This window comes from Momordica charantia (assembly GCF_013281855.1).
Source record: "Momordica charantia cultivar OHB3-1 chromosome 11 unlocalized genomic scaffold, Mcharantia_2.0 BLBB01000011.1, whole genome shotgun sequence".
Lineage (NCBI taxonomy): Eukaryota > Viridiplantae > Streptophyta > Magnoliopsida > Cucurbitales > Cucurbitaceae > Momordica > Momordica charantia.
In genome coordinates this window covers 7,836,499-7,859,242 of record NW_028275159.1, presented here as the reverse complement: position 1 = coordinate 7,859,242, position 22,744 = coordinate 7,836,499, and the positions used below count along the sequence as shown (strand labels likewise).

Below are 22,744 nucleotides of genomic sequence, written 5' to 3'. Positions count from 1 at the left end.
TCTCATGTTTAAGAAGTGTCACTTTTGAAACTCAAAGACCAAATATAAACAAGACATGCAAACTTCATAACCCAAAAATGTCACTTTTCAAATCCCACATACCAAATAGAAACTACACCAAAATTAATTTGCCCTGAAACTTTTTTTTAGCCCACTTATAGATTTCAACTCTCAAGAACTTGAATAGAATACTTTGGTGTTGGGTAGTCTCCACGAACTTTCGGGTAAACTATCAGTAAAAATTTGATTTTCTTCCCTATTTCGTTTGAATGGTTAGACTCTAATACCATATTCATGAAATTTCATCTCAAAACCAATTAACAATCAGATAAATAGTCTAATCTTTTATTTTTTTTTCTTTTTAACACTTAGTGATCACCTAAATATTTTTCTAGCACCAAATCCGACCAGAAAAAAATTGATAATACGTATGCAAATTTCTCAGTTAGAAGAATATGTCTCGAATCTCGCACATAAAACACACCATTTTCGAAAAGCAATAACAATAATAATATAATAATAATAATAATAGAAAAGCACAAACAAAACAAAACAAAAAACAACTATTTTTGTTTTAAAAAAAGAAATGAAATCAAACAAATAAATCTAAGAGTTTAACACATCCTGTACATAAAAATGGGCGACGAGCAACAGGGAATTACAGAAGGCGGCCGGATCAGAATAATAATTCAGATATCGTCGGGCAATTGAAAGCTCTGAGAACCGAAAATGTGGTGCGAATTGTTCTGAACGAAGACGGCGACGCCGCACTTGGCGGCGTTGAAGCTGTCCCAGAGGGCGAAGGCGACGCTGCCGGTGACCGTTTTCTTGGCGGAGGTGTCTTTCAGAGAGCATAGCTTTTCCAGCCTCCGGACCACGAAATCGTTCGCCAGCACACGCCCTTTGTTCTCGCCGGCCGGGCAGTCCGTCACCAGCCCGCTCTCGTACAGCGCCACCATCACGGCGGCGCCATCCCCCTCCACCTTCGTCCTCAATGCTCCGGTCAGCGACACCTGCAGGCTGTCCGTTGTTGGCCTCTGAAACGTCGCCTGAAGTTGAACAAACAAATTGATTTCACACTCGTCAAACTTTATAACGGTGACGGAAAAATGACGTGACGGTGATGGGACTTTTTTAACGTGATATTTTTGTTGAGCCAATTAATGATCAAAGAATGCTCAGAGACTCTTTACAATAAATATTCAGACCGATTAAAAACGTTTATTTTGAAATTTATAATCAAATTGACACATTTAATAATTGAAATAAAAAGTATTATTTCGAAATTTCAAGAAACAAATTGATACCTACCTTAAATCTCTCAAAAATGTATTTTTTTCAACAAGAAACTTTCATGAATATATTATTTCGTGTTATTAACTCATTTAATTTTTGTTAGAATTAAAACATGTTAATTTAGAACAAAAGTGTAATTAATATTATTTTAGATTGAAATAAGTATTTATTGGGCAACTAAAACTAATTTATAGATATATTATTGAAACATGTTAAAACAATTTTTTTTTTTAAATTGAGACTCAATTTTCAAATAACAAGAAATACAACTATAATATTCATGTTTTCAAATTTCTATTTTCATATTACCAACCAAACTCATAAATTTTTAATTAGTCTCATAAGCAAGCTAATAAGTTTTCATCGACATAATTTTCATATGTCCATCGATTTGATACAGATATTTTAATAATATCGTACAAAAAAATGGATCAAAGAAATATCCACAAAATATAAAAGACATGATATTAATATTAATAATTTTAAATTTATTTAAAGAGAATTAAAATTTTGGTCCTATACCATCCAGAGTTGTGTTCCTATTCTTTACAAATTTTTCAATAAGTTCCTAAAATTTCATGATTTTATCTATCTAATCATCTATTTTATAAAGATTCTAATAGAGACGTGAACTTTAAATTTTATTTCTTTTTAAGTCTTTGTCATTAACACCATTAGTCTAATGTTCATGTCATAAAATGTTGATTATGCTTCAAATCACCTCGTCTAGTATCCTTAACTAATATGATTAAGCATGCTGTATAAGTATTAATCTTATGAGTTACAAGTAATGCTCCTTTCAAATTCCTCCTTAGTTCCGAGTTTCAATTCTTAATCCTCATATTTGTTGTCCTAAAAAAACACACACTCCTAAAAAAAACACACATAAAGGTATAAGGATCTATTATAGTTTTTTTTTTCAAATTTAAAAATTAAAAACTAATTAAAAACTAATTAGAAACTGGTTAAAATACAAAAATTAAACCGATATAACTTTGGCAGTGAATAACAAAACTTATAATTTAACTTAAAATCTTTCCATTACATCACTAGATTTTGATAGATCTAGTTTGAATCAGTAATCGCAATTTGTCATGACATAACACTAATGATACAATAAAGTAGGATAAAATAAGTTTACAGTGAGGTAACATTTTTTTCACAAATCAAAGGAAGCCCTGCATCCACCTCATATTTGTAATATTGTATATTTTTTAAAAAAATACAAATTTTAATATTATTTTTTTATCCTACATTTTTAGTTTTGGTTCTTTTTAAACCACCGTTTTTATCCCTATATTTTAAAAAGTAACTATTTTGTACTATACATCACTCATAAAATTTCTCAAATATAGTCATAAATTTATATTAAAAAGTTTCTGTTGGGTTTATAAACCATACTAAATCGATAACTTTTTTAAACTATAAGGATTACAAGGACGTTTTAAAAATATAAAAATTAAAAGTGAATAAAATTTTAAATATAAAAACTAAAATCAACCCATATAAAGTATAATAATCAAAATGAAAAAAAAAAAAAATCAGCAAAAATGATGTGATGGCAACTCACAAACTACCTAATCTATCGTAACCAAGAGATCAGAGATTCTAATTACCGGAAGGAAGGGTAATAAAGGTAATTAAGGTTACCTGAAAGGTGGGACCAGGGAATGTAGGAGCGCTTTTGATCATACCGAGAAGGCTATTTTGGTCATTAGCGACAGCCTGGGCCCGGCCCTGAACAATAACCTGAGGGGTAAACATGGTATCGAGGCCCAACGACTCCACGTAAGCCTTCTGTCGGACGGTCCACTGACTGGTCCCGAATGGGTCCTTCCAGCCCATGTAATCCCAGTAGTCCACGTGGAACGCCAGCACCACCACCGCCGCCGCCCCCTCCGCCGCGAAATCCCCTCTCCCCAGTCTCGAGATCAGCACCTCCGCCTCCGGCGACGTGGTGCAGCCCTGCGACGAGAACAGCTCCACCAGGACAGCTCCTCCGCCGCCGCCGCCGCCGTGCCCATTCTCCTCCGCCGTCGCGTTGTCGTTGGGGGCCACGCCGTCGCTTTTGCCGAAGCATGTGAACAGACAGCGCACCATGGTGGCGGAGAAATTTGCAGAGAGAGAGAAAGATGAGAGAGATTAGAGAGAGAGAGATGTGAGAGGAGAGAGAGAGAAATGGGAGATGTAATATGAGAGAGGTTGTCAGAGATTTCGACGGTGGAGAGAAAATGGGGCCGAACAATTTGTTTGTTGTTAACCACACCCCAACCAAGCAACACCGACCCCCATTTTTTCTCTCTTTTTTCTTTTTCTATGTTAAAATACCTGCCTTCAGATTTTGATTTATTTTTGTTTATTATGATTTATATACTTCTAAACATGTTGGTTTTCGTAATTTTACTTTTAAAAAAGATCATTTTGGTCACTGTCCTGTTTGCAAAATGTTATCACTAATTTATAGAAATTTTTTAATACAAATTTAAGGCTACATCTCAATAAAAAAAAATTATTGAGTAGCCTGTTATTCTAAAAATTTGATAAAAATAAAAATAAATGGGTCATTTTTAAAAAATACATGGATCAAAAAGATTAAAATAGACGTTTTAAAATTAGAGGCATAAAATGACACTGCCACGTGGAGGACACCGAATAAATGTATATTGTTTCTTATTTTAATATATATATATATAGACAGTAATAAGTAACTATTTTGGTCTTTCGTACATTATTTTCGCCACCTAATTTTTAGGTACATAATACTCCTTTCTAATAAATTTAGTTTGAAGACATGCTCGTATTAATAAGTTGATGTATGTAATTAAAAGTTGAAACCATGTCATCAATTGTTTAAAAGTAAAATAAAATATAGATAAATACCTAAATTACTATTTTTCTTAGTCTCTTACAATATCAAACTCATTTCATGAGTTGGGTGGCAACTTTGTGTAATATATTTGGAATGCTACCAAACTTTCGCACAATGGTATATATGAGACATTTTAAAGAAAATGTCAAATTATTATCAAATTGTAGGGCCGTAAATTAAATTTTTATCAAGCTTGAGCTTAAACTACTAGGTTAATTTATTCATATGTTCAACGAATTAAGACATTTATATCATATAATTATGATTTTACTGTTTGAATATAACATATTTTTTAGCATATACACATTATGTTACATGTAAAAAACAGATTGGATAAAATTTAGTAGCGAAAATCACATTTGTTGCTATGTTAAAGGTCCGTGTATGGGGTACCAATCAGAACGTAGTTGAATAGATAAAACGTTTATTATAATTCTTAATTAAAAAGAAAAAAAATTATATATATCCAACCATTAATATATATATCTTCCAACAAATAGTGTGAGATAGTGGAACTTCAATTATCGAATGTTCTAACTTTAAGACAGATGTATAATGTCTTAATTGTCAAAGTGAGTATAGCTTAGCGGTAATCCCTTCCCCTCACATGTTGTACTAAAAAAAAAGGTATAATGTCTTAATTAACTGGGCTGTACTTAATTGGCATCAACAATTTGCACCTGAGGAGGAATTTGTAGTTTATCTTTAATATAATAAAAAAATTTTAACTACAAAAAAATATTTATTGACAATATTATAAATTTATCGAGTATGGTTAGTTACTTAAAAATTAATTTGATTGTCTCGTAAAATTAATCAAGTTGCACGCCTTTTTTAAATTACTAATATATCAAAGTTAGGTAACATTGTTTGTATTTTGGTTATAACATAATTATCAGTCTCATGCTCATTTTTCAACTTAGACTGCTACTTCACACCTTTTAAAATTACTAATTATTTTGAAAAATAAACTAAAAATAACTCTGGTCATAGCATAATTGGGTTTTTTTTCCTTAAAAAAGTGGACAACAAAATAAATAACTTTATGTAATAAAGAAAAATATTACTAAACAAGATCAATTCATACAATGTGGGAATGAGGGATTGAACAAAACCTCTAACTTTGAGATATATGTCAATTACTACTAAGTTATGTTCGTTTTGACAAACAGGACTGAATTAAATTATTATGAAGCGTAGGCTCGTCTCAAACTAGGGTGTTAATTTATTTAAAGATCAAATGAACAAGCTGCTGCCTTTGAGAAAACATATCAATATCTTGAGTAGCTGGCCTATTATATTCTAAGAAAAAAAGGTAGCTGGCTTATTGCAATCCAAAGAAAAAAGAAATTAGTATCAATGAGCTGTAGTGTATTTATTTATTAAATTTTTTTCACTTTTTTTTACGCCATGGTGGTTGCACATCCAAAACTTTTATTATTATTGAAAAAAAAAATTGAGCCAAACAGGCAAGACAAGACATGTTTTTCGTTTCTCTTTTTCAAGAAAAAGAGAAAAAAAAATTACAAATTCAATTCAGGTGGTTGAAGATTGTTCTTACAAACTAACCAGAGTATTTTGGAAGGATGCTATCTTGATCACTTAACATTCTTCCTATAAATAACTTCCAACATAATCTTACTCCAAATCAAATCAAATACGCTTTAGGGTTGAGTTTAATCTATTAGATTTTTTAAAAAGAAAAAAAATCACTTTTTTTAGTAGAACAAAGGGACGGGAGAATTCAAATGCATGAGTCATGATCTCTTGGTCAAGAACATGAGCCAATTACCGTTAAACTAAGTTCGAATCGACAAAAAAAGAAAAGAAAAAAAAATTACTTTATCTATATAAGTTACACTTATATAATTCATTTAAAATTTTTTTTTCACTATATACAATCTCATACTACATGGATAGACTTAGAATCTCTCTCATTTGTCCGGGTCGTGAACACTTCTTTTCCCGGAGAAGAAACAATGACGGTATCTGTGGAATAAACATCGACTAACTCTGTGTCAGCAGCTGCAGTAATATAGAGAATGTAAGTTGGAGGAATTGATTCATAAGGAAGGAATGAGGGGTGAGCTGAAAAAGTATAGGTAAAATAGTACAAAATTTGTAATTTTCCTTTAATTTGTCCCTTGAAAGTTTTAAAATTGAAATATTATATATATAAAAAAGTCATAACGTAAAATTTTACTCCTCCCTAAAAAAATTTTATGACTTTTGCCCCATCCACGTGTCACTTTATCAAAAAAATCGACCTACCCCAGACGATTTGATTGAAAGAGGGATTAATGCCTTACATACAAGTTGTGTTTGATAATAGAAAGACTAAGATCTATAAATAAAAATCTTTAAGTCTCGTTTATTCGATATAAAAAGAAAAATAATATGTGTTGAGGGTAAATCCGAGCATGACGCGTGTCCCCCTCATAAAGGGATGGGATCATGGACAGTTATACACCGTACGCTGCGATGGTAGGAAAGACGTGTTTCCACTCTCACGGTATGGGGAGCACGCCGAGCCCACAACTTGCCACCGGCAGGTAATAGACTCACAGCCTGCAGGCGGAGACACCACTCACCTGTTGTTAGGACGTACATCCCTGACAAGTACTGTACCTCGCGACGTGCCCCTGTCATCCCAACCTTCGTCCTCCCTGGTCGGCCATCCAAGCCTATATAAGGAAGGACCCTCACCTTCACCAAGTAAGTGAAAAACTCATCACTAATACTTTAGGTATCTCTTTCTTATTCACTACTCCGATTACTGACTTAAGCGTTGGAGGTCATTAGGCGGGACACCGCACCGGTGTCGAGTTTTCTGGTTACATGCTCATTTGTTTTCAGGCGAAGTTAGCCTTCCAAGGGACACATGGACCTCTCCGGAATTTGCCGTCAACAATATGAAATAAGATTATTTTTTTAATAATATGGGTTGACGCAAAGTTCTGGACGAGGTGACAAGCGACTTTTGATTCGAGGTGAATGTCCTATCAGTCGAGATAATTATTTCTGCACAAAACTCAGGACTGGTGTGGTTCTCGACCACGTACACTCTAAAAGTTAAGTTTTTATACTCAATCTGAGCTGGTGTTGAGTCGAACGTGTAGTACTTTTGCGAGGACTTTGCCCTTTTATAAGAGAGCTTTGGAAGTATTGTCCTATCATTCCGACACTTCGTATCACAGTATTCAATAGATTTTACGTTAGCGGTATCTGTATTTTCCAATCGTTGCCGAATTGGGCTTTTAAGGGGTCGTCAATCATGAATGAATCTATCGTGCTTATCTCGTCCTCGATTCATTTGAGTTGTGCCCCCACATACATGTTGAGTAACACAAAAATGAGAGATTGAGAATAAACCTATCCCCGTCCTTAAAAAATTATTATTATTTTTTTTTGGTGAATCTCATAAATAAAACATCAATTTTCATGATTTTATAAAGTTAGCATATAACATGAATAAAAAACGAGGAAGAACTGATTCTCATTCCCTCTTGTTTCTATTTTCCTCAAGTAACCATAGTCTAACATTAATCAATTAAACTATACATACATATTGAGAGAAATTTAATTACACCCCTCAATTAATATCTATTTTATTTTTAATTTTATATTCTTTTAAATTAAATTTATAAGCACTACTTCATGTTTATTTATTTTATTTAAAAAAAAAATCTAACCCAAATTTTAATAACTAAAAAAAAAGTTTAAATTTATTATTCTTTAAAAATTAGTTAAGACTTAATAAAAAACAAAATAGTTATTAAACCATAACTAATTTGATTTGGGGTTTTTTTCCTCCACGATAAACATAAGAGAAATTTCGACAAATGCCACGTGTCAGAATCTTACTGAAGGACCACAGTGCAGAAGCAAGAGTTGAATCTGGACCATAAATTCCTGGTAATTTTTATTCCACAAGCCCATCGTGCCCACCAATCTTGTCCATTATTTTAGCACCAACTCTTATGGCCGAAAATGGTCCACTTGTAAAGAGAACAATACATGTTAATTTATATATTTAAGAGTAAAATACATTTTCAATCCCTTTGAATTTGGTTTTTGTATGCTCACCGAATTTTAAATATCGTCATTTTTAGTATCTAAGATTTAAGTGTTAAGTTTCAAAGAGTGACATATTTGGTCTGAAGTTTGAATTTAGTTTTTAAATTGGTCCTTGAAATTTGAGTTTGGTTTGTAATTAATCCATAAGTTGAGTTGACTGTTAGTTCCGTAACAGAATAATGATACAACAATTAACATAAATTAACATACGGTCTGAAGTTGTTGAAAGAGTGGAAGAAAGGAAAGAGAAGAGAAGGGAGGGAGGAAGAGGAAGAGAGAAGAATGTCACTAATAAAATTTGTCAATTCATTTAAAAAACACACATCAGTCAAAGTTAGTCAACATATATATGTTAACTGCCACATTATCATTTCGTTAAGTCAACTAATCGTAAAAAAAACAATTCAGAGACTGATCATTAGAGTCAAAATTCAAAATTCAGGGACCAATCAAGTACTAACTTCAAACTTCATGTACCAAATATAATGGGTTTTTAAATTCATGGACCAAATAAAAACCAAGCCGAAACATCATAGACAAAAGTGTTCCCATAAATTTAATCTTGATAATTACGTATAATTTAGTCTCTTAATTTGATAAAAATTTCGACAATTTTCACTAAATATCATTATTGCCGAACCCTAGATGCCAACACCTTTTTATTTTTAGTTCAATAACCCTTAAGAGTTAAGGGACAAACCATCAATCTTATGGATAGTAAAAGACGTCTTTATCTATTGAGTTATGAATTATTGGATGGATATTAGAATCTATGAATAATAATTTTAGTTGTAATTGAAAAATTTTTAAAATTTTAAGACACTCTACACAATAATGTTACCGACCGAACATGATTCAATGGCTAAAGACATATGCACTCCTATCAAGAAGCTATAAATTCGAATTCGAAATCTCAAATTCAATCTTTGTTGTCTCAATTTTATATAACAATCTACGTGTACAACTATATCCGAACCAACACAGAAGTAAAATAGTAGCATCGGGACCATACAGAAAATTTTGAAACCTATCCTAATTTATTCGATAAAAGTTTTGGATTTAGCAGTGATTTTAATCACGACAAGACCTTTTTTTATCCTTTTTTTTATCCGGTATCAAAATGAAATAAATGGAATGATTCTGTAGCATCAATACAGTATTATTGGTGACCACAAAGAGAGGATCTGACGTGGGTGACCTTGCAGGAGCCAGCACCAGCCAAAGTTTATCCTAAAGCTCTATATAAATAGGCCTGCTCCCTCCCCTCCTCCGCCCAGAGCCGCCGCCGCCGCCGCCGCCGTCAGCTCCGCCGTGGTGCTGTATTTTGGAGACGGTGGCTGCAGCCATGTTGGAAGGTAAAGCAATAATCGGAGAGACGGATATGTTGCAGGGGATGCAGCAGGACGCGCTGGACCTTGCGGCTAAGGCCCTCGACAGCTTCGATGTCACTGAAGCCACAGATATTGCTCGTTTCATTAAAAAGGTAATAAATTAAAAACAAAAATCATGTGGGAAATATTATAAATTTGTTTAAATCTTTTTTTTCCATCTCAATTTCATAACACCACACGCAATAAAATATATATTTTTATAGATTTGTAGTAAAAGATTTCGAATTAATTTACTAAATACAAACTAAAATTGTCATGATTTTAAAGTATAAAGATCAAAATCAACATTTTAAAAGTGAAAGTACATGTCGAAAATAAATCAGTGCCCAAAATAAGATTTAAAAGTAGCTTGTTTGAGGAAATTTTTTGAAGATAAGCCGACCAACAAGAAAAATGTTTGGTCAAAGCCAAAAAGAGATTGATCCACTTCATAGAAAGAAAAACTGCATGAATGAAGGAATTGTTGATTAGTGGATGAGTATTTCGTGCCAGTTTATGCATCATCTTACTAGTCGCACTCCATTGTATGATCTCAAATCTAATAACATTTTTTTATTACAACATGTGTGGTGGAGATTCAAGCTCGCAGTAGGAGGTGATCAAGAAACTAAAAAGATTTTTAATATTTAATAATTGTCATGAGATTTAGTCCTCTATCCAATGCGTATTTAACTTGTTTCTCTTACATTAGCGATAGAGAGGTGAATCCATGATAGTTAACTTTCTCGAATTCGAAAATTCAAAACGAAATTGTTACCCAGCGGGGTTTCGAGGAGCTGATTTTGGGTTGAAAATTTTGGCAGGAATTTGACAGGATACATGGGCCAGGATGGCAATGCATAGTCGGCACAGATTTTGGATCATTTGTGACACATTGTTTTGGGTGCTTCATCTATTTTTGTGTTGGAAACCTTGCAGTTTTGCTCTTTAGAGGCTCTGCAGGCCCACAACAAACTGAGCCTACTGATCAGTTTGCTGCTTTGGAGGCTCTCAAAGGATGAACCAAAATTGCTTCTCTCTCTCTCTATTTCCCAAATTTATATATAAATTCTCTCTCTCTCTCTCTCTCTCTCTCTCTCTCTCTCTCTCTCTCTCTCTCTCTCTCTCTCTCTCTCTCTCTCTCTCTCTCCTGTTTATGCAAAGTGTGCTTGTAGTTGAAGAAAGAAAGTCTCTCTTTTTGGAGAGATATTTGGATCAAAACTCTAGATTTAACTGAATGCCCTCATACAACCTTGTGTTTGATAGATCAATCCATTTAGGATCATTTATTGAAATTGAATGGAATGGATTTTACTATTTATAAGGTTTGTTTCTTTTGGATTAAAATAAGCTGGGAGAATGAATGACCACTGTGTATGTTTTTTTTTAATACAACAACACGTGGAGGTGGGAATTCGAATTCACTGTTCGAAATATCAAAAGATAAAAAAAAATGAAAACCTTTATTATGGATTTAGATATCGAAAACAATGTGTTTGTATTGGAAGTTGTTTTATTAGGCTTGTAAAAAGTATTTGGAGTAGGCGCAAAAACCTTTTCACAGAAGCGCCATGGCCGTCAGATTGGACTTGTGGCTGGAAATGTTTTATAAAACATATAATTTAAACTAAGACGTTTTTGTTGAACGATATAATCGCGATAGTGGTTCTGTCCACATATACAAAATAGGTCAAGAGTTAAAATTTGTTTAGGTGACTTTTTGGGTAACAAATATCAAAGATAGTGTTGGTTTTGATATTTTAAGACTCAATACGGTAAACTAAACTCAGTTAGTTCGAATTAGCTAAAAATACATCAAATTTTTCCAACTAGACGTTAGACACTCGCTATATTTTTCATCTTACATATTCTCTATGTGTAAGTAATTTCGAAGGTATAAGTCCATCCCTAATATGTCTATTAGAAAATTGAACTTAATTTAATAAAAACCAACCGTAATCTTAGGTTGAGGTCTTATGTATAGGCTACCCGAGCGAAATCTTTATGTCTAAAGTATTTATCTTCAAAGTTAAAACATTAAAGTTGTAAAAATGTATCAACCTTTTCAGAATTGATGTTTGGTTAAAACATCAATGGGCCAAATCAAGTTTTAACTTTAGAAAACTACCTAAGTGATAAAAGAAAAGAAAAATGTCTTTTGCCTTGTTGGATTTTTAAAGACTGGTTGTAATCAGAAAACAGAAATTTGAAAACAAGGGATTCAATAAAAACCAGATGTATTCTTTGTTTTCAGTGTTTTCGAATATGTGTTTGATAGCATATTTCGTAATTGAATCTCAATTTAAAAAATTGTTCAATGTATGTTTAGTAATATATTTGTAAACCAGAAGTAGTTGCAAACTAAATTTTAGTTTAATCTAAACTTATATTAATTAATTTATTAACATTTTTTTTATGAATTTTGTATAATTGTTATTTTACAATGTTATATCATTTAGAATACATTATATTTTACATGTTTTAATTTTAACAAATATAAAATGAGTTTATAATATGAAATAATATATTTATCAAAGTTTTTATTATTTTTAATGTAATTCAGCATTTTCAAAATTTTCAAATTCTGAATCTGAAAACACTGAAAACATAAAAAATCATTTTCAGAATTTTTATTGTTTGGATCACACAATCCGAAAATAGTTTTAAAAAACGAATATCCAAAATACTACCAAACGCGTATTCACTGAATCCATTTAATTCATTGAATTTGAAAACAAAAAAAACAGAATCAAAGTTTCCAACCAAACAGACCATTAGTTTTTTTTTTAGAACTTTTAAAAACCTTCTAATTGTCCATAATCGGGCTTGGGAAATAAATTTAGCTCGTAACTTTAAAGGAAAAACAGAATTGAACATTGTTATAAATGGAAGACATGAGGTAAGAAGAGTAAAATAAGGACAAATTGCAAATAAGAAGTTTGTAACCTGACCCTAACTCTTTATCTTTAGAGATCTGAGGAGTAATATTTAGTCGATTCCACAAATTTGTATGATTACAAACTTAGTAGACAAAGGGAGAGATGAAGATTAATGAACAAGCCAGAATTAATTTGAGTGGAATTCAAAACTTACGGCTAAAAAGCAATGAGTTGGAAACTAAGAATAAACTTGAAGTAAACTATGTTTTAAAATAACAGAAAACGAAAGAACTAAACGAAAACGAAATAGGTTAAGAACAAAAGAGTAAAAAGCTAAATTTGATCATTTTGGACGATGAATAAAGTGAGGGAGGATGTTGAATTTAGTTGGTCATTGAATTGGTTTTATCGTTGTATGGAAGATACGTGGAGGGTTGGGAAAAGCTTCTAAATACACAAAAACTCGTATTTCACATTAATGACAATTTCGATATCTGACAAGGCGTTAGACGCCTAGTTTAGTAATTTCCTGTACAAAATCGTAATTTTTGTTATAAATCAAATTTAAATGTTATAAAAATGTCTTATATGTATATATAACTCAAGATAACTTCGAATGAAAGGTCTTGAATACTTAAAGTATGCTAAAAACACGATTCTTAAGGGTAAAATAATGGAAAAAAATCTTTACTCTAACTAGGGAAATCAATATATTCTGAGTTGAAACTTGAAATGTTAAAAAATAAATACAGATTAAAGAAATACCAATTATTAATTTATTAAAGTTTGCTTATGAAGCGAAAATGTTATTACAATTTACAACCCGCCCCTCCAAGCCCCCCGCGGTTGCTTCAAAAATTCTCCGCCACGCTTCAGCGCTTTGACCTCATTCTTCTACGTTTCCATGTCTGAACAATGAAGTCTCGCTCTGCTAGCTCACTAGCTCGTGCAATCGTCATAACCATAGGTACAGAAACCTTGTTTCGCTTGATTTCGTGTTCCATTTTGTTGTTTGGTTTTAGTGAAAATGCAGGTTGAATAAGAATTCTCTGTTTATTTTACGAAATCAATCACAAACTCGTTGTGGAGAGATCAGCTGTCTCTCTATTTACTCCATCTCGCGCTTACGGATACAGTCTCAGTTGCTTAGCTTATTCGCACCTGCTATGAAGTGCTCGCTCTTTTCTGTATCAATTTTGAGTGTTTGGGTTTAAAATCCCGTTTAGGGTTTAATTCGATATATAAATTGTAACTAAGCTTATATAGTTGGAGTTTTTAGTGGAATATACATTATATTGCTCTTAGTAGTACTTTTAAATTTCTGGTAGTTCATAACTTCGTTTTGGAAATGATGCGAGATATTGTAGAAATGGACGTTTAACTTTTACATCAGACAGCTGGGAGTGCTCATGATCGGGAACTTAAAGATATGTGGGATTCAGGTTTAACTGTTCATAACATTTATTTTAATGTAGGTTTGAGGGAAGCCGAAGCTTACTGCGATGGGGGATTTGTCTCGGTAAAACTTGTCTTCTTTATGCTTATTTTGAGGTTTTTATTTTGTCTTTCATTTCTAAATGTTGGAGAGCTTCAACAAATCAAATTTGTGCGATCTTTTTGGAAAATTTTTTCATTGCTTGCTGAAAAAATCTATAATTCTGAATCATCTATGCAAGCAGATGGATAAAACATTTTATTGTTCTATTTCCAAAAACTTTCATAATTATATGTGAATTCAGAATGATAAATTACCAGGGAGGAGATGAAAAACACACTCCGAATACTTGTCGCAACAGACTGCCATTTGGGCTATATGGAAAAAGATGAAATACGGCGGCATGATTCATTCCAGGCATTTGAAGAGATATGCTCAATTGCTGAGAAAAAGCAGGTGATGGACAAATTTTAATTATTCCTGTGTTTCACTTTTCCTTAGGTCTGTATATGAATTCTACTCCTATTGATCAGCCCCTTTGTTCCTAGTAAAAATAATTCCAGGCATGAGCTGAAGAAATATGCTAACATTTTTATTGTAGAAATTGATAAATTGTTCCAAATTATTTGCCCCTATGCTAGATTTGTTGTTTCTCTTGTTGAATTCTACTCCTTACAGCAATCGTTTCCATTCAGGTGGACTTTTTACTTCTTGGTGGCGATCTCTTCCATGAGAACAAACCATCAAGATCAACATTAGTGAAGGCAATTGAGATTCTGCGTCGTCATTGCCTTAATGATGAACCAGTGGATTTCCAAGTTGTTAGCGACCAAACCATCAATTTTCCAAACACGTAACATCTTCGTGCATAATTCTCATATCTTCTTATTCTTCATGCTTCGCTATGCTAACAGTTTATCTGAATTAATCCACACCATGTTCTCCTGTTCATGCTTTTTATATCACCTTGCTTTGGATCTTCCGAATTAGTTTCATATTGTCCACACTATTATCCTCAATTACCTTGTAATGGAAAGTAGGAAAGTTGTATCCTGCAAATGGACTTCCAGATGAAACTGCATTACCGTACCTAATGTTTGAATGAATTAGCTGTGTTATATCCTCTGGAAAACTTCATTTAAAATCTAGAAACATGAAGAAGTTGGTTTCCAAATGTTTTATTTGTTCTTGATGGCATTCATCCCTTGAACAGATTCGGTTACGTCAACTATGAAGATCCTCATTTTAATGTTGGTTTGCCAGTATTCAGTATTCATGGAAACCATGACGATCCTGCTGGAGTGGTATGAATATTATTTGTAGTTGGATGTATTTTAATATGATATTTTGGCACAGTCAATACTTTAACCACACCAGCGCAGGTTTTTTTAGCTGGTTTGGGTCCTGGGTTTGGTTCGTAGGGTCTAACTAGTAATTTACTCTACTTATCCATTATGTCTGAAATGTCTACAATTAGCTATTTTTCTTCTGTGTGTTCTATTGGCCATTCAATTTTTTTAGCTACTATCATAGAAAAAGATATTTCCCAATTTTTGGGTCTCCCCCACGCCCCTATTGTTATGCTACTGCTATAGGTCAATACCGTTAATGCTTTCCCTATCTTGATACCATTTCACTATCATTATGTGGATAGGACAACCTTTCTGCTGTTGATATTCTCTCTGCATGCAATCTTGTGAACTACTTTGGGAAAATGGTTCTTGGCGGTTCTGGTGTTGGTCAGATCACTCTCTGCCCCATTCTTATCAGGAAGGTTGGTTGGTGGGTAGTTTCGATGCAATCAAGTCAGTATACATAATAATCTGAGCTGCTATAAGTTTTCAGGGTTCAACATCCGTGGCTCTTTATGGTCTTGGAAATATTAGAGATGAAAGGCTGAACAGGATGTTCCAGGTATTTTATGTTGTAATCAACCTTTGTGTTCTTGGGTATTTATGATACTTACATTCATTTACTTCTCAGACACCACATGCTGTTCAGTGGATGCGGCCTGAAGCTCAGGAAGGGTGTGAAGTGACAGACTGGTTCAACATTCTGGTACTTCATCAGAACAGGTTAAATGTTCATGCCTAGTAGATTCATTTGGAGAAAAGTTAATGTTCTCATTTAACAATATCTTTTAATGATTTCATGTGGAATGCACTATCCTTGCTACGGTGCCAGTTTAGTGGATATTAAATTATTCTCACAGAAAATTATTTTGGCCTGCAGAGTAAAGTCAAATCCTAAAAATGCTATAAATGAGCATTTTTTACCTCGCTTCCTGGACTTTATTGTGTGGGGACATGAACACGAATGTTTGGTTGACCCTCTGGTAGCATCATTCTCTCTCTCCGAAAGAAGAAGCACAAGTGGATAATTGTTGGGATAGTGATTAAATTGAATGCCTACTATTTCTTTCCAGGAAGTTCCTGGGATGGGATTTCACATTACACAACCAGGTTCCTCAGTTGCTACATCACTGATTGATGGTGAATCAAAGCCGAAGCATGTTCTTTTGTTGGAAATTAAGGTTTTTTACTTGTCTGTGTCAAAAATGTTTTTGCATGTATGTTTGTAAGCTGCAATATAGTTAGATCTGTGTTTTCTTAATCATGGATTAATTATCTTATATTTAGGGTAATCAATATCGGCCAACCAAGATACCTTTGACATCAGTAAGGCCATTTGAGTACACAGAGGTAATGTTAGATGTGGTTTTTATTTGATCTTCATCAATAATAACCTGATGATTGATTAACCAAACTTTGTGATGCAGATTGTATTAAAGGATGAGCCTGACATTGACTCTAACGATCAGAACTCAATTATCGAACACTTGGACAACGTGGTACATAAAATTCATTACTGTTCAAATACTGTTGGAATATTGTCCTCGTTTTCCCATTTTGTTTTATTGGTGCAAGTAAAAAAAAAAGTTTTATGTGATAGACAGTGCTGTAGTCAGAGTGTGAATTGAGTACACTTTCTAATCTTTATCAGGTTCAAAATTTGATTGAGAAATCAAGCAAAAGGGCTGTTAACAGATCAGAGCTTAAGCTTCCTTTAGTCCGTATAAAGGTAACACGTATTCTGAACCCCAGTTCTTATGTGAAAGTTATTTAAACACCTCTCTACCTCCTATGTGTTTACCTTAGAGCTGAGTGTCTTCAATCTTTTTGTAAACTGTCCTTCGAAAAAGATCTATATCCAACTGAATTAAGGAACATTATTTTTGCCACTGTAATTTTTACCTTGCGTCTAGAGCCCTGTTTGATTTGTAAATTGTATTTGTCTGGCAACTAGTTATTGCTTCTATGTCTTTTCTTTCTTGCATCTTGCTAGCTCAAGTCATAAGGTTAACTGCATCTTTTGGGGCCATTTTGCACATAACATCTCAATTGGCTTTTGGCACTGAACTGAAACGTGCTTTTCCTTCTCAAACAGTCCTTGTATGGTTACTCTTCCATTTTCATCGTAATTTCCTTAGCAGATTCCTGTGCACTATCGGAAATTAGCCATGTGACTTCTAACTCTAATCTCATTTTTATCATTTACCTCTCTCTGGTTCTCCTAAAATCTTAGCAATCAATACAATGCCGATTTTCTATTCAGAAAAAATGAAATGCTATGTGTATGGATCATCATAAACTTATTTAATTTGGCAGGTGGATTACTCTGGGTTTATGACAATAAATCCTCAAAGATTTGGTCAGAAATATGTTGGAAAGGTAGTTTGGTTTACTGGACATCCTGGATCAGATACAGATGCATTCACTTTTCAATATTGTTGAGAACAATTTAACATTTTTATTCCTCAGGTAGCGAATCCTCAGGACATCCTTATATTCTCAAAAGCTTCAAGAAAAGGTCGCAACGAAGGTGATTAACTACTAGCTTTTCCACCAAATGCCATACGAGTTATTGCATCATAGTTTTTTGTATTCTTAACTTCTTTCCTTTTTCTTTTAATAGTGAAAATTGACGATTCAGAAAGGCTTCGTCCGGAAGAACTAAATCAACAAAACATAGAGGCTTTAGTTGCAGAAAATAATCTGGTACAAACCTTCATATTTTGTTTATTCTTCTTTTTTACTATTTCTTTAATTATATCAACTTTGTAGGGTTGCTCTGGGTTACTGTGTGATATACTTTATATTCCTGGGAATCATAATTTACCGTCATTAAGTTTTCACATGAAATAGACCATAATTAGGGTCACAAGATGCATTGGTTACAACTTACAAGTTTACATTGTTTGGGTTATTTTATTCTGCTGATTTATTTATTTATAATATTTTTTGTCTTTGCTTTTTATTATTATCATTTTTTCTTTTTCTTTTCAAGAGTGGGGTGTTCAAAATGATAAAGATGATGCACTTGTGCTTGATATTTTGCTTCTTAACCAACTATATCTTAGTATTTTTATTAATTCTTTGTGTTGTGGCTACGACCATGTTCGATCATTCAGAAAATGGAGATCCTTCCTGTCAATGATTTGGATGTTGCGTTGCACAATTTTGTAAACAAAGATGACAAAATGGCATTTTATTCCTGTGTGCAATTCAATCTAGAAGAAACACGAGTAAGTACTTCTAGATATACTTACAAGTTTGAAAGTTTTTATCAATGATAATAGCTTCCAAAAATATTGGAAATTTCTTTGCTCAAGTATATCCTACTGCCTATATTTCTATTTTCCTTTATATGCTTACTGCTAATAATTCTTATATTTTCTCGTCAGAGTAAAATTGCTCAAGACGCAGATTCTTTGAAGTTTGAAGAAGAAGATTTAATTCTTAAAGTTGGGGAGTGCCTGGAGGAAAGTTTCTCTCTCCCACACGCCCTCTCTCACCCACACATATACGCAGAAAAAAATAAATAATTAAAAATAAAGTAAATCGAAGCAATTATAAATGGAATAAGTGCAGACATCAGGATGGTAATCATACAAACGAGGGCAAACCAATTTAAATTTATGTAGTGTTGTATAAATACCCATGAAAGAAAAGTTATACGTTTCGTTTAAATCTTTTTTTAATTAAGAAAACGGAGGGAGTAAATTTGCATTTAATTAATAATGGAATTTATTTTTCACAGGAACGTGTCAAGGGGAGGAACACCCGTTCCAAGAACGATGTGGCATTCACATCATCTATTCAGTCTTCAAAAGTAATTATACTTTATTCTACTCTTACATCTCAGAACAAAGATTTTTCTGTTTTTCTTGTCATCTATTACAATTTTGTTGACTATATGCAATATCAGGATTTTGGTAGTAAAAGTTCCACGGCAGTTGGGTCTGCTGTTTCTTTCAGTGATGACGAGGATAAAATGAAAGCATCAGGGTCAAAGTCCACTAGAGGACGAAAAGCATCATCAAGGGCAGCTGATGATACTCCAAATAGAACTTCTACACGAGGAAGGGGAAGGGGAAGGGGTAGAGGGAGGGGCGCCAGTAGCCTGAAGCAGACAACTCTTGATGCAGCTCTTGGATTTCGACCATCACAGAGGTTTTTTCTGACTCAATTTATAGTAATTATTGTTTCGTAACTAGAAATTTTTAGAACTGAAATCTACTGTTAGACGCCGTACTTATCTCTGTAAAGATCTGCCTGCTATGGGTCAGGGATTTGAAACAAAGGAAGAAGTAATAATTACTCTTTAATATGCATGTCGAGTAAACTATCCGGGATTGCTATTGGTCAATAAGGGCCAATGAAAATAGTAAAAGGCTTAGACAGAATGAGTTGAAATCATGGTGGCCAACTACTTAAGATTTAATATCTTATAAATTACATTGGCAACCAAATGTAGTAGGGTCAGGCAGTAATCTATAACGTAGTTTCTGGTTGTGGGGTTTTGTGATAGAACTCGAACAAGTAGAAATATATTGTAATGTAATTCGAATTACTTGAACCCTCTCCTCTATTGAGTAATATTCAAGTCTAAACCATACTTACTAATTGTCTACCTTCATCATTTCTCTCTCGTTCTATTTATAACCAAACTCCTAACAACTTTCTTATCTAATTAATTACTAGTATACCCTTGATACCCTAATAATATCCCAATTCTATCCTAATAGCATTCCTATCATTTTGCTTGTCAACAATTTCACCCTCCCCAACCAAGAAGAAAAATAGAACGGTTGGATTAGGCAATTAGGACATTAGTCGTAGGTTGTGATCAATTCATATACAACTTCATTCTTCTCTCTTCGAAAAAGCGTCCTTTCATTTTTTTATTTACTTGCACCATTTCTTTATTTTCATTACATTTTAGTATTAAGAGATTGTAAGCGTGAATGCTACTTGGCAAAAGAGAACAGAGGCATTATCAGAACCCGATAACACCCATCTATAGTTCCAGCTCTGTACATAAAACTTAAGCATAAAGTTAATGTCAGAAATCATCTTGTTTTCTCTCTTAAACAAAGGAATTGATAATACTGCTGTAAGTAGGATACTGCTAGTTGCCTGTATGACAAAAATACAAATAATGATCTTCGTGTTTCAGTTAAATGATATTATGAAATGCTGTGGCTGAATATTGCAGATCTGCATCTGCTGCGGCATCTGCTGCAATCCGAAGCACAGCGGACACAGATACTATGAATTCTGCTTCTAGCGAAGCAGCAAGAGAAAATGAGATTGAAGAAATTAATGACAGTTCGGTAGGGTATCTTTATCAATTAGCTTGTAGTTGATTCGGGTGCAGATTGTCGAATTCAAAGAAAAGATCGTACACAACTGTTGAACTTTTCATATTGAAATTTTTAGCTGATTCTGCCTGCGAAAAATTTCCCAAGATTTTAAAAGAGAACTATCATGCTTTATTTGATCCATCTGTTGAACCACATTCGTTCATTTTCTACAAGGAAAATGATGAAATTCTCAGCAAAGGAACAAAGCGCACTGCTCCAAGGGGCAGAGGGAGAGGATCCACTCAATCTAAGCGGGGAAGGAAATCAGACAACTCTGCAGCTCAGAGGATGTTCATGGGCCAAGCTGATGACGACGATGATGACGACGACGAAGACAACACAAGAAAGCTATTAAATAAGTCTCAGCCTCGGGTTAGTAGCTCATTAATTTCCTTTTACACGGACAAGAAAATTGTTAAATATTCTTTCTTCACTCAGCACATGGTTAAAACACTTTCTTTTGCCAGGACGGAATTTGCATAAACATTCGTGCATCACTTGTTAAATTCCTTCTTTTTCTTGTTTCACTTGCTTCATTGTAAATACAATTTTCTTATTTTCAGAAAATCTATCATACATTTACCATGATTGAAGTTATAGATTCAAATCATGATGACCATCAACCAAAGTCATAAAATTTTCCGTAGCAGTAGGATTGAGGCGTGAACAAGATAGTCAATACTCACTATTGTTAAAAAGAAAATCACATCATTACCCTTGCTCCAGTTAAGAGATAGAGAGAGGGCCCTCTTCATTCATTTACCATTGATCTACTTTTCCATTTTCAGGTGACAAGAAATTATGGTGCATTGAGAAGGTAGGTAGCTTCCCTTGCTATGAGTGTAACCTCCTCATAGATTCATTAGCAGCTGTGGCATGTGGCGAGGCGATTTTCGACCCGAGTCGCGGAACATATTTTCTATCCATTCAACTCATCTACTGTGCAAATCCGCGATCGTGTAATTCGTGGGGCGCTGTATCGTTTTTGTGATGTTGCACATTTCAGTTGGAGAGTTCCGTTTATTAGCCAAGTTGGATGTTTTGTAGGTGTTGGTCGGTAAGCAGAGTAAATATGATCCTAATTTGAGGGCAGCTTAATTCTAATTTTATATCTTTTACATTTTTTTTTTTGGTTACACGAGCTTTATTCTAGTTATAATTTTCTTTTAATGCTTGTATCTTTGAAGATAATTTCATTGTTCACTTGTTTAACAAATTACATAATAGTAGTAATAGTAATAAATAAAACAAATTACATACTATTGTATTATTCAACTCAAAAAATGGCAACAAATTAATATCTTTTGTAATTTGATGTGCGTAACTCCAGTTCATCCATCAGCCAGAACTGATCAAAATAAGTATCTAACTTGGTTTAAGAAAATGTTTACTGAAGTTAAAGGATCAAAATCTTTGCAAAACAAGTTCAAATTATGTTAATATCTCGCATTCTTATTTCAATTTTTTTTCATTTTTCAAATTAGATAAATGATGGAAAATCAAGAAAATGTATTTTATTAAAAAAAAATAGTTTTTAGATATTTAGAAAGCAACAATAATTTTTTTTTCTTTCCCCAGCAACATGTATGCTTTTAGCTCGTAAATTTTTTTTTTACAAAAAGAAAGATCCTTAATTATCATTCATTTGTCCGAACTGGTATAAGATAAAATAAGCATTTTTCAAATTTACATCAGTTGCGGGGATAGCTCAGTTGGGAGAGCGTCAGACTGAAGATCTGAAGGTCGCGTGTTCGATCCACGCTCACCGCAAAATTTTTCATCGGTATTTTTCTTATCAAGATAATATTAATAAAATAAATGTAGAACTAACTTTCAAACATTACAGCGGGAATAGCTTAGTTGGGAGAACGTCAGACTGAAGATTTGAAGGTCACGTGTTCGATCCACTATTTTTTGCCTGCACATCTTGAAGGATTCAAATCTCGACTTTTTTAGAAGTAAAATCATTTAGCTATGCTCTGCGCACGCCATTTTGATTAACAAATAATGAATAAGCCAGTAGGACAAAAAGTTTGATGGGATGATGCATTTTTTAATATCCATCGAAAAGAAAAAGCTTTCCTTTTGTATTCCATGGAGGAGGGCCAAAGA

At 33.4% G+C, this 22,744-nt stretch overlaps 3 protein-coding genes and 1 non-coding gene across 5 annotated transcripts; 3 read left to right on the top strand and 1 right to left on the bottom strand.

Annotated features, from left to right (window-relative positions):
• Window positions 1-486: 486 nt before the first annotated feature.
• Window positions 487-3,620, bottom strand: LOC111010493 (uncharacterized). Its single transcript, XM_088119391.1, has 2 exons — window positions 2,947-3,620; window positions 487-1,049 (listed from the first exon to the last, which is right to left on the bottom strand). The coding sequence occupies exons 1-2, from the start codon at window positions 3,394-3,396 to the stop codon at window positions 690-692; spliced, it is 810 nt and encodes a 269-aa protein (XP_087975517.1). The 5' UTR covers window positions 3,397-3,620; the 3' UTR covers window positions 487-689.
• Window positions 3,621-9,443: 5,823 nt separating this feature from the next.
• On the top strand, window positions 9,444-10,936 carry LOC111010496 (Dynein light chain type 1 family protein). The gene is made up of 3 exons (XM_088119431.1): window positions 9,444-9,725; window positions 10,437-10,698; window positions 10,763-10,936. Exons 1-2 carry the CDS (start codon window positions 9,588-9,590, stop codon window positions 10,632-10,634), a joined length of 336 nt encoding a protein of 111 aa, XP_087975557.1. The 5' UTR covers window positions 9,444-9,587; the 3' UTR covers window positions 10,635-10,698; window positions 10,763-10,936.
• Window positions 10,937-13,299: 2,363 nt separating this feature from the next.
• MRE11 (DNA repair and meiosis protein (Mre11)) lies at window positions 13,300-21,752 on the top strand. Of its 2 annotated transcripts, none has more exons than XM_088120075.1 (23): window positions 13,300-13,458; window positions 13,967-14,010; window positions 14,247-14,382; window positions 14,622-14,779; window positions 15,140-15,230; window positions 15,581-15,700; window positions 15,772-15,840; window positions 15,910-16,001; window positions 16,159-16,261; window positions 16,352-16,459; window positions 16,566-16,628; window positions 16,706-16,777; window positions 16,930-17,007; window positions 17,595-17,657; window positions 17,748-17,808; window positions 17,902-17,984; window positions 18,398-18,511; window positions 18,671-18,751; window positions 19,030-19,098; window positions 19,195-19,439; window positions 20,485-20,602; window positions 20,807-21,004; window positions 21,421-21,752. In XM_088120075.1, exons 2-23 carry the CDS (start codon window positions 13,994-13,996, stop codon window positions 21,451-21,453), a joined length of 2,172 nt encoding a protein of 723 aa, XP_087976201.1. In that variant the 5' UTR covers window positions 13,300-13,458; window positions 13,967-13,993; the 3' UTR covers window positions 21,454-21,752. The 2 variants fall into 2 exon arrangements, with proteins under 2 accessions (XP_087976201.1, XP_087976202.1); XM_088120076.1 differs by having other exon boundaries at window positions 13,303-13,458; window positions 14,231-14,382.
• Window positions 21,753-22,329: 577 nt separating this feature from the next.
• TRNAF-GAA (transfer RNA phenylalanine (anticodon GAA)) lies at window positions 22,330-22,402 on the top strand. The gene has a single exon. It is a non-coding gene; the product is annotated as a tRNA-Phe (tRNA).
• The last annotated feature ends 342 nt before the right edge of the window (window positions 22,403-22,744 follow it).